The sequence below is a fragment of the Microchirus variegatus genome (assembly GCF_963457635.1).
Source record: "Microchirus variegatus genome assembly, chromosome: 3".
In the NCBI taxonomy this organism is placed as follows: Eukaryota; Metazoa; Chordata; class Actinopteri; order Pleuronectiformes; family Soleidae; genus Microchirus; species Microchirus variegatus.
Window position 1 is genome coordinate 37,100,254 of NC_139804.1, and position 12,616 is coordinate 37,112,869.

A 12,616-nucleotide genomic window follows, 5' to 3' on the forward strand; every position below is an offset into this window, starting at 1 on the left:
GGTTTAGGTTGGTTTTCCACTCCAAAAACAAACGAGTGACTCGTGACTTGTAAAGCCAGTGGTTTTCAGTGTAACTGAATCATTAGAATCAGTTAAATCTCGCCATATGTAAGAATGTGGCCAGAAACGGTTACTACATTCAAATTCAAAATACCGAGGTCTTTTAGGTTTTCGTTTTCTGACGTAACTGGCAACCCGTGGTTGCTCGGCAGCTGAGACTCTACTGACTGCAATGATTGGTAGACGGCGGTAGGTGGCGCCACATGACACCAAAACATGTATTGAAAACATAAACATACAAAATATTTTTTTAATGCAAATATTTTGTCTGTGCTGTTGTTGTTGGTGAGTTCAGTTTGTTATATGAACATTATTCCTGAGTCTCTGTGACATATTAGGAGGATTTTATGGCCAGTTGATTTAGATTTATCACATAATGCACCTTTAATTAAAACTCAGTACTTCGTCCGTGACGGGAGCACAGACTCCATCTGACACGGTCATTGAACTGAAATACAGCAGCAGGGTTTGTGACCCAGCTCGTTGGTCGCATGCAGCCGTGCTGTCGCTGAATACACCAGACTCCTCTCGATGGTAATTGTTGGAGATTAACCCATGTTTTTAGGATTGTTAAAGGTCCCATATTATACCCTATTAACCCAAGTTAAACTAGGTCCTGGTGCCCTAATGAACATGTCTGTGTCATGCTTTAGTCAAAATATCATAAGGATGAAGCACAATAGCAGTTCAATAACTCTGCCATAACAGCCTTTTTCAGAACGCTCGGTTTTGTGCCTGATCATTTACACGTGAATGAGACCCAGGTAAACACACATCCACTGCTTCCAGGGGAGTGTTGATCTAACTTACTATCCACAGCCATATTGTCGCCACTTATCACCTATTGATCACGATTAATGCCGCGCGGCGCGGCGTGTATGTAAATTCCCATGCTAGAAAAAGACCCTGAACGCACCAGTGTAACTGCGGCTCCAGCTGACGTGTGTGGATCAACAACACGAGGAGAGAACGTGGAAACACGACAGAAAGGCAGCCTTTGGTTGAGAAGAAATGTAGGACAACATCTACATCTTTCTGCAGTGCTTTCAAACGCGTGCTCCTCATATCACCGATCCACACACGCCACTCGCTTACTGCAGGCACGTAACTGGTGCGTTCCAGGTGTCCCTCCAGCATAGGAATTTACATACACGATCAACAACAAAGGGCTTGTGAAGCTTGTGAACATTTTTTTCATAAATAAAATATATCCACTGGACACAAACATCCTCTGAGGCTGGAAGTTTGTGTAAAACACTGTGCTCCGCTGTGCAGCCACTCTTCCTCCCTCGCCTGCAATCTCGTATTTCACAGGGACAAGGGGGAGCTACGGTGGAGCTGTGAAGTACTCTGTGAAGTACTCTGTGAAGTACTCTGTGATGTACTCTGTGAAGTACTCTGCCTGGTGGGGTGCCAACATTCACGGTGAAATGTCCGCACTGTCGTCACTTGGTCGGGAGGTATAAACATCACGTGTTTTATCGCCTATACTTACACAAAGTGGAACCACTAAAACATGACTGAGTCTTGTTTTTTCACATTTTGGGGACTGGTATGGCCCACTGAGTCCCAAATATAAGTACTAAAATATTAAGAAGTCGATTTTGCACAATAGGGGACCTTTAAGTCTTTTTAACTGATCTAATGTTTCGGCTTGATTCTTGTGTCGGACGTCTTGCTTGTGCCTCTTCCTTTGAACCTCGCCAGAGCAGTACCAGGTACCAGATACTATCGCTAACGGAAACGCAAGATAACCGTACCGTGACGAGGCGAGGCGAGTAGCGTAAGTGGAAACACGGCATAATGGTGGCCAAAGACCTTTGCACAGTACTGGACTTCATTAGTCCCTTCCTCATTCTGGCTTGGTAGAAGTGCCACTGAGCAAAGATCTACAATCACACCTGCATCTGATTTTAGTCAGAACAAAAGAATCTGATGTGTTGGGATGTGCTACTGCTTGGAATTCACTTCCTCACACTGAGAATGGTCATCTGCAGACACTCCTCCTTCAGAGCCACCAGCTCGGTCTTGTAGCTGCTCGTCTTGCCTCCGTCGAGGTACACGCAAGGCTGCCTCTTTGTCGAAAGAGGCGTTTCCATGGTGACCGAACCAGCGTTCAGCATGTCGGCGTGCGAGGGCGAAGAGGAGCCCTTCTGGCAGGCCACGGGCAGCAGCGCCGAGAGGGCTCGGCCCACGTCGTTCCTCGCCCCCTCGTTGACGAAACAGTACAAAATGGGATCGGCGACACAGTTGAGGCTGGTCATCGCCAGCGACACGTGGTACGCCGCGAACAGACTCTCCTCAGAGCCACAGTCGCACGGCTTCTTCAGAAACATGACACTCCGCACGAGCAGGAGGACGTGGTACGGTCCAAAGCAGAACAGAACAATTAGGATCAAACTCAAAGCCAGCCGCTGAATTTTGGCCTTTTCCTGACGCTCCGTTGAGACATTGCAGCGCACCGCTGCCAGGATTCCACGGTAGGCGACCAGCATGGCTGTCCAGGGCGCAAGGAAGCCCAGAAAGGTCCGGTACAGGTTCATCCCTGCCACCCAGTCCTGCATGGGATACTTCTCAAAGCAGAAGGTGTGGTTGAAGCGATCCTGGAAGAGCTCATCGTGGAAGAGAGGAGCGGAGTTGGCGATGATCTCAATGATCCACACCACGGTGCTGACCAAGATGGCTGCAGGTGGTTCAGGGGGGGAAAGAGAGATGTTATTCTTTGAGGTAACGTCCATACGTCTCAACTGTTGGAATGACCTTATTCACTGACCTAAGAAACCATGAACTTAGTACTTAGTAAAATCTTGAGCCTTTAAAATGGTACACACTATTAGATTATATGCAATGTCATGATATTAAAGGTGCCATATGTAAGAATGTGGCCAAAAACAGTTACTACACTCAAATTCAAAATACCAAGGTCTTTCAGGATTCGTCTTCTCCGCCATTGTAGCTCAGACGTACTGTAGCTGGCAACCCGTGGTTGCTCTGCAGCTGAGACTCTACTGACTGCAATGATTGGTAGACGGTGGTAGGTGGCGCCACATGACGCCAAAACATGATTTCAAAACATAAACATGATTTGCAGTCTGCAAAACATTTTTTTAATGCAAATATTTAGTCTGTACTGTTGTTGTTGGTGAGTTCAGTTTGTTATATGAACATTATTCCTGAGTCTCTGTGACATATTAGGAGGATTTTATGATTTATTACATAATGCACCTTTAAGTAGTACTGTCAAACGTTAACGCACGCACTTATGTTTCCATGACGACTGACTGGAATAAGACGCGTGTGGCGTCATGTTTACGTGACTCCGGATTGTTAAAATGAGTCTCTAAAGTAACGCTAAACTTTAAAAACAGAGGCACAGGTACGCTGGTTATTTGTAGCGCTGCTCTTTTCCTTTAATAAACAGACCGGTCCAGTTCCACTGTAGGTGTGCTAACGGCGCTAAAAGGAGCTAACGGAGCTAACTGGTAAACGTTGGCTGGACTCCGGTGTCGCGGCACGTAAACATGACGTCAAACATGATGTCTTTTTCCGGTGAGTCGTCATGGAAACCTGTCATGATGTCTTTTAACATGAAGTGATCTTATCTCTGGACAAAGTCGATTTCCTGTTCTAACAGATTTAACAGCTGTGAAGACTCATACGTCCCTTCCAGGCTTGGCAGTAGCACAGAGGCAATTCATCAAAAATGTAATATCTTAATCATATAAAAACAGGATGAGCTGCTGTTTACCATGCGTCTGTTCCCACTGAACATTTCACTTTACGGGTTTCCTTTACGTACCCGTTTTGATTCGTCTGACCTTGGAGAACCGTAAAGGGTACGCCACGGCCAGGTACCTGTCGATCGATATGCAGCAGAGGAAGGCGATGCTGACGTAGATGTTCGTGTAGAAGATGAAGCCAAACAGCTTGCAGCTCTCCTGGCCGTGGATCCAGTCGTCGTGCTGCAGGAAGTAGTCGATCCACAGGGGAAGAGTGGCGATGTAGAGGAGGTCGGCCACCGACAGGTTGATCAGGTAGATGCCGAGCTCATTGCGTTGGCGCACCTGGACGGGGAGGAACGTGACGGAGGGGAAGGAGAAGGTGAAAAGACGAGATGGGGGGCAGGAGGTGGAGGAGGTGGAAGTGCAACATTCTGAAGGTGGTTACACTTCATGCCTCATGGAGGTTGAACCAAAGCATTTTTTGCTTCCATTATGTCCTTTAAAAACATTTGTCTGCGTTGCTAAAGTAATCCTCAGATATATTTAGTCAGGGATGATTCACCTGTTGGATCCTTCATTGCTCGGAGATGAAAAAGACATAGAAGACGCCGTTCAAAAGAGGCGACCTTAACTTGAGATAACAACTAGTGTGTTTTCCTTTTTAATGTCAACAAAAATTAACTGCAACATATATTCTTTCAGCTTTAAAGGATTGAGTAGGTTTGGTTTGGTCTGTTACTCTGACAAACAGATATGATCATTCACAGTAAAAATGAAGAAGAAGAGGTTCCACTTCACTGCCTCCATGAAGTTTTCCTGCAGCTTGATTTACCAGCATGCAGTATTGATATTGTTATTTAAAACCACCCTGGAAAACAGCCAGCACAGCAGTTATGCACATGTTTTGTCAGATGATGTCATCAGTGACAAAAATAGGGGTGACATTGAGGACGTATGATATCCATAATAACTACGGTTGTATATTTTGTAACATCAGAGACTATGCATCGTAGAGTCAGTCTTAGCTGTCGATCGCGATGATTTACACTGTTTTCTCAGCAATACATCACTAATTATAGCTGGAGTCTATTAACACCTTTTTTGTTATTTGACAAAATCCACTTCCGGATAGTAAATAAAATCGTCTAGAGGGAAAAAAAAGAGAAACAAAACTGATGTTGTACAATCGTGGAAGAGGTGTCAACAGCAGGCTGCTCTTTTTTGATAAGGACTATGTCGTAGAATTTTTTTTAAATTATTTTAAAATAAAATAACTTGATGCAAATACTAGGACAGATAGACATATAGAAAGACTAAGATAGTTAGATTTAAAAAAAAAGTTCACTTGGTAAGACCTAAATGAATTAAGTTTATTCAAACTGAAGTTGTCTTCAGATAGATAGATAGATAGATAGATAGATAGATAGATAGATAGATAGATAGATAGATAGATAGATAGATAGATAGATAGATAGATAGATAGATAGATAGATAGATAGATAGATAGATAGATAGATAGATAGCTTTATTTCGGGGTTGTACCTATGTTCCCCCGGGTCCTATGTTCCCCGTTTTTCCCAAAAAAGGTCCACTTTGTATGTGACAGGGGAACATAGGACCCTTTTTTTGAAAAAGGGTAGGGTTAGGATTAGGGTTAGAGAAAGGGTCCTATGTTCCCCAGTCACATACAAAGCAGGGAACATTGGACCCGGGGAACATAGATACGGTCCCATAGACATATATATCTAGCTAGCTTTGTAGTTAGCTAACAGACAGACAGATAAATAGATAAAAATAAATTAAATAAAAAATGCTATTGCTATCGACTTATGCTAAAACAGCTATTCAAGAAGGTAAAAACATTACAATACAATATCAAACATTAGTGTTAAATGTGAAGTCATAGACCACAGCTGTACAAGGAAAGGATTAAAAAAGAAAAAGACGGTGATTGACTCAACCACCAGTATCTGAATGTAGTGTAGGTGTGTGTGTGTGTGTGTGTGTGTGTGTGTGTGTGTGTGTGTCGTCCTCACCTGCATGTAGGCAGCCCACAGGGCCATGCAGTTAGTGGGCAGCCCCAGAACAATGACTATGATGTAGAGCGTGGGCTGGAAGAACTGGTCCACCTTACTGTCCACATCACAGAACGAGATGTTGCACATGTTCCTGCGTGGGACGCTCACACACAAGTGTGTGCGACTGTCCGTGTGTGTGTGTGTGTGTGTGTGTGCAGGTGTGTGTGTGCAGGTGTGTTTTGTGTGTTCAGCTGCTCTCAGCTCCGAGCGTCTCTCCGCGGCCTCATTGTGCTCCGGCTCCACAGGTTTGACAGTGACATGCCGATGCCGGCGTCCTGCTCAGCGACGGCGCGGCCGAGGCGGAGTGACAGAAGAAAACACAGCTGTCACTTCCAAAACATTTCATGGTTTTCTGTGTCTTAAGAGACCGTCCTTCCTGCCCGGAGGCCTCGGCGTGTCATGATCACCTCCCCCTTGTGTTGAAAAGCAGCAGAGTGCGGAGCGAGAGGATAAAATGTGCTGAAATGAAAGCTGCCTTATCAAGGCTGCGCCAGGCCTCCTGCGCCTGGACAGGACCTCATCAATCTTTTAGAGATTAGAGGTCTGCCAGGTCTAAAGTGAGAGGGGGGGGCGGCTGAACATCATCTGTGTGTGTGTGTGTGTGTGTGTGTGGGTGTGTGTGTGGGTGTGCCTCAAGGTCCCGATGACACACAAAACTCCTCGGGGATGCTCGGGCTAAAAAGCAGGAATGACTCTCCGGAGCCGCAGAGGAGCACGACCCACGGGTCGACCATTTACACTCCAAACACCTGAAAGACAGAGAGTAAGGAATCGAGTTTCAGTCAGTTTGCTGCGACCGTGATCAATATCCACACAGATTTTCAAGACTCAGAAAGCGGTAAAGATAAGACGGACAGAACGAGTGTGACTGCTGACCGATCGGTGCACGCTGTTTGTTTGCAGACTCATAAAAACATTTGCTTGTTCAAGAGGTTAAACAGAACTAACAGGAGTGTCAAACTTGAAGGATTCTCTTGAGGCATTCTTAAAGGTGCATTAAAGGTGCATTTAAAGCAACTGGCCATAAAATCCTCCTAATATGTCACAGAGACTCATGTTCATACAACATAATTAACTGACCAACAACAACAACATCCATCCATTATCTACCGCTTTATCCTCCACCAGAGGATCGCGGGGGGTGCTGTGCCTATCTCAGCAGACATTGGGCGATAGGCGGGGTTCACCCTGGACAGTTCACCAGTCCATCACAGGGCCACATATAGAGACAAACAACCATTCACTCACACCTACGGTCAATTTAGAGTGACCAATTCACCTAATCCACATTTTTGGACTGTGGGAGGAAGCCGGAGAACCCGGAGAAAACCCACGCACACACGGGGAGAACATGCAAACTCCTTGAAGAAAGGCCCTTGTTCCGACGTTGTTCCAAACGGGGCTCGAACCCAGGAACCCGGGTCTTCTTGCTGCAAAGGCAAGAGTGCTAACCACTACACCAACTGTGGGCCCCAACAACAACAGTACAGCCAAAATATTTGCATTAAAAAAATATATTTTGCAGACTGCAAATCATGATTATGTTTTGAAATCGCGTTTTGGCATGTGGCGCCACCTACCGCCGTCTACCAATCATTGCAGTCAGTAGAGTCTCAGCTGCCGAGCAACCACGGGTTGCCAGTTACGTCAGAAAACGAAACCTAAAAGACCTCGGTATTTTGAATTTGAATGTAGTAACCGTTTGTGTCCACACTCTTACATATGGCACCTTTAAGATAATGGATTTACAAGTCATTGTGAAGGTTTGGTATCTTTGCCTTCATTTGAATAGAGACAATAAAAAAAATCACTATATAAAACCTCTTATTCATTCTTCCCTTCTCGCTGATGTCTGTAACTGTGACTTTCTATGCTTTTGAAGCACATTTTCCCCCTGTATGTGTTTGCGAGACAGCAGGGTCTGAAAGGAAATGGACGTTTGCTAACACATAACAGTTTATCCTTGAATCAAAGTGAGCGTTTGTGCCAAATTTAAGTAAATCTGTGAAGGCCTTCTTGAAACAGATCGCTCACAATCACTGGGTTGGACAGAGAACAATGCCGCTAAGTACACAGGCCATAAAAATACACTCGAAAAATAAAATGTGCTACTTGGTACGATCCTCTTCAGCCCTTTCATTTTTCCCGTCATATTGTCTGACAACACTGTAAACAGTTTATCCTGCATGAGCTGCGTGGTTTTCAGCTACAGAGGCTGAAATTGTCCAAAACTAAATTAAACTGTGGTACGTTTTGTGCAATAGAAACTTAAAACGTAGTTCTTTCGGTTACACATCACAAGCAGAGGTGGGTCAAAATATCAATTTGGTGACACGTAGTCGTCCTTCCTCGTACAGTAGGACAATCGCTGCGATAACGACAGTTTAATTAACCAGTTTCACTCGCCGGGCATCGCTATTTCATGTCTCCTCATGGGGGCGCTGCTCAAATGAACGAGAGAAACTTGGGTGGAAGTTACCTAGACGAAGACGAGGGAGATAATGGCGGAAAAAAAGCTACGTTAAAAGATGTCCCATTCACGTTCAATACACAGACTTTATTCACTTTGATATCTATGTTGTGAATAAATTTCTAACTTCTCTCGGACGTTTTGTTTTCTTCAGTTCAGACAGATATTGTGATGTATCGCTATATCGTGGTCTTTCAAGATATGGATTATCACAGAATAGTGGTATCACGACGTTACTGGTACGGTATCGTGAGGTCGCCTGTGATTCCCAGCCTTTATCATGAGTTCTGTAATGACTGAACATGATGCTCTTTGTGCAGTAATATTCACATTCTCCGCTGCTCCTGACGCAGGAATGCAAGGAACACGCAGCAGGAATGCTTGGCTGCTCAGAGCCTTTCTACTAACTCTACAGCCATTAAACCTCAGGCTCTTTTCCTGTATTTATGTACACATTTTACTGCACATACGTGTTTTTTTATGGTCCGAAAAACTCAGAAGAGCAGAAACTTCAAGGCCTTTTAGTTTGGTTTGTTTTAAGTGAATTCCGCCGCCTCAAACATCCGCGAGAGCGCGTTCAGAAGAAGGTATGAAAGAGAATCATTTATCTGGACGACACACACCGAGACTTTCTGAATTCATGATATGATTGCAGAGAACACGCCGACACACTTTACACACAAAAAGAACTTGCAAATGCAAACATGGACGTTTGATAATGGTACTGTAAGTCCTTACATCAACATGACCTGAGAACACTCCTCAAACTCTCACGTTCACACCGAGTTCAGACCTTGTTTATACATGTTGGACTGCTGATGTGAGTCCACACACATGTTTTCAATGACTTTACTTAAACATCTTCAACCCATACTCACATGCACACATGGTGCTCGTCCATGTCTGAACGAGCAGCTGCCCTGAGTGTCCATCCACACTTGTTCTGTGAGCCGCCAGTGAGTTTACACTGGAGTCAACCGTGGCGTGTCTATCAGACATGGAAGGTCAGATTGTGCATCTGTCAGTCGACAGAATATATAACGCTCTCAGGATGAGAACAGGTTGAGAGTTTGGGCCCATTCCAATTCCTATCTTAACCCTCAAACTCAACCCTTAATCTTAACTGGTCCTCAAAACCAAGTGTTGAGGGTTATTTTGTCACTTAGAAATGGGACACCCCTTAAATGCAGATACGTCTTCAGACTGTAGGGGGCAGAATAACGCCAAAGCTGCGTTCCAGTCTGTCAACTCCAAAAAAGAAGAAGAAGAAGAAGAACACATTTACGTCAGGATTATTTATTCTGATCCGTTTGTCAGTCAAGTTATTAGGTTGTCAGTTAGTTATAAGATGATACTCATACAAATATTCAGCTGACAGTTACCACACACCACGACTTATTGAAAAGTAAACCACACCGGCCGACTATTGACAAAAGATGGTCAAATAAAAATAAATGTTACGCAACAATGACGTCAGTAATCCATAATATGGGCTTAAACTAAGATCATTTTTATATCTCTATTAACAAAGAAAATACTTCATTTGTAGCGTACTCGTTTCGCTGCTTTCGACGCCCTCTTGCATTCTGGGTAGCCCTTGCTCCCAAGGGTGGTGTCGGAAAATCTCAATATTGAGGGCGATACAGCCCTTAAACTTGCCCCATAACTTCATTTTTCTGAGAATCAGGACAGCACTTGCACTAGAGGGAGAGCACATTTTTGAGATTGAGGGTTGGAATTCACCCTTACTGTGCAATTCGTCATCTTGTCATTCCTCTAAAACCAGATTGTGACAGTTTTTGCTTTTCCGCTCGGGGCTGCCAGTAAATCCCAGGTAAACCTGATGGTCCAGAAAGACGAGGATGAAACTACACTACGACACTATCAGGCAAACGATCGCATCACGTGACCCGGCGGACGCCCGAGAGCGAACGGCTGCACGGAGGAAGGCGGGGAAGCTCCCTCGTTTTTTTTTGGCTCCATGACTAAAACATGGTATTATTATGCTTATTATGTCCAAAAAAAAAAAAAAAGAGAGTCAGTGTTCACTTCCTGGTCACTAATCCAGGGTGGAGGCATCTGTCACCACACGACAATAAAGGTCTGTGACGGAAACAGGTTCAGCTGGTGATAACGTTACGGTCGCTGGTGTGGAACACTGAGTGTTGGTTGAGCCAACACCACACACACACTAATGTTAGCCATCACAACTAAATGCCTAACCCTAAAACCCAGCACTTTAAAGGTACAATGTGTAGTATTTATGGGTTTATATAACCCAAAATCCACTTTTTTATACATATTATGTGCTCCTGCATTGTCTAGTCGCTGTATAATAGTTTTTGTTTCATTTTCGTAGTGTTTCAAAAAGTCATGTAAAATAACATGGTCGCGGGCCGCGGTTGCATAGCCACTGTTAGCAGAGAGACGCCATGTTTCTACAGGAGCCTGTAAGGACAAACGCGAGAGAACAAATCAAGCGTCTCTTTACTTGTAGCTGAAGTCCCGCCTCCTCTCTCTCCGCTTCGTCTGCTACGGCCGCGGTAGCTCCGCCCTCTCCCTCGCCTCACGAACCTCATCTGCTGACACGGAGAAAGACGACGAGGACGACATTTGACCCTCTGAGGATACCGTAGCGCTCAGGGAAGGGAGGGGGTGAGCAGAGCAGCAGGTCTTTGTTGTAAATTTCAGCCTCTCCTCTAGATGGCACTATAAACTACTTATTTCCCCTTTAAAGCCAAAATGTCCTCATTCTCTATGATTTATGCTAGTGCTGTCAAACGTTAGCGCGTTAACGGCATTTAACTGCGTCATAGTTAACGCATGTCACGTTTCCATGACGACTGACTGGAAAAAGACGCGCGTGACGTCATGTTTACGTGATTCCCGATTGTTAAAATGGGTCTCTAAAGTAACGCTAAACTTTAAAAACAGAGGCACACATACGCAGGTTATTTGTAGCGCTGCTCTTTACGTTTAATAAACAGACCGCTCCAGTTCCACTGCAGGCGCGCTAACCGCCGCTAAAAGGAGCTAATGCAGCTAACGGAGCTAATAGGTAAAACGGTGCCTGGGCGTAAATCGCGTCTTTTTCCGGTCAGTCGTCATGGAAACGTAACGTGCGTGAACCTTTTGCACAGCACTAGTTTATGCATGTTTTGGTCCTCACAAAGCTACACATACAAGAACACACACACACATAGATATTCTTCTTTGGACAACCTAAACAAAGTGACATCCCAAACCTGAACCACACCCACAGTTGAAATCTCACCCCCGTTCCTCGTCATTAACAAATCACTCTGTGTCTCCACAGACACAAAGACAAAACACCACGACACTGACACACACACACACACACACAGTCTGATAGTCTTTATCAGCGCTGTGTAAACTTATCTGACGTAAGGTTTGAACGTAGCGGACGTTTGTTTATCTCGGAAAAGTTACATACTACAGCTTTAAAGCGGAACTAGACCGGAAGTTCCTATTATCGCTGTTTTTGTTGGTGTGTATCTGCGTCATTACCTTGTTTATGAAGCCCTGACGGTTCGAAACAAACAGTTCAGCCACTGCTGAGAACGCTGTGTTTTATTGTAATCTCGGGGCTCAACGAGATCACAGAAAATCCCGTAATAGTTACGTAAACAGTGGTTCTCCTGAACAACCTATTGTCCTGCTCCAGGCACTAGTCCGGGCACATCCGGTTACGTACATTGAACCGCAGAAGAAGAATAACGTCCGTTGTGGAGGTGTTTGACGAGCAACAGTGTCTTCTGACTCTGGGTCTGACTCCTGTTTAAAGTCATAAAAGGGACTGCGGCGGGGAGTCGTGCAATGCATCCACCGCTCCAGAGGGGGGAGCTGCGCTTCTGAGAGCTGACGTGATAGATTACGTCACTTCCAGATACCTGGCCAATCACAACACAGGTGGGAAGGCTCTACGCTGGCTGGCCAATCACAACACACTCTGTCTTCTCGGGCGAGATTTATGGCTGAAATAGCGCGACTGACAAGCGCTTCGAAAAGGACAGATTTCAATCGGCTCGTTTACATCAACTAGGAGGTTTTGACCATAAAAACAACTTAATATATGTAAGTAGACCTCCAATACTCACATATATGTGCAACAGGACCACTCTATGTGACCTTTAAGATAATGCATCAACAAGAGAGAAAGATTCCCTCAGGATGGATTTGAGACGTTGCATTCACAGGAATTTGACGTGACTATGAACTGCAGGAGGGGTAAAGTGAAGTACTTCAGGACGTGTTTGTGAAATCTT

The 12,616-nt window shown here is 44.8% G+C and overlaps 1 protein-coding gene across 1 annotated transcript; it reads right to left on the minus strand.

The window, feature by feature from the left end:
• Positions 1–2,024: 2,024 nt before the first annotated feature.
• Positions 2,025–5,947, minus strand: gpr4 (G protein-coupled receptor 4; the record flags this gene model as incomplete). Its single annotated transcript, XM_083887226.1, has 3 exons — positions 2,025–2,743; positions 3,860–4,124; positions 5,819–5,947. The coding sequence occupies 3 exons, from the start codon at positions 5,945–5,947 to the stop codon at positions 2,025–2,027; spliced, it is 1,113 nt and encodes a 370-aa protein (XP_083743352.1).
• Between the last annotated feature and the right edge of the window lie 6,669 nt (positions 5,948–12,616).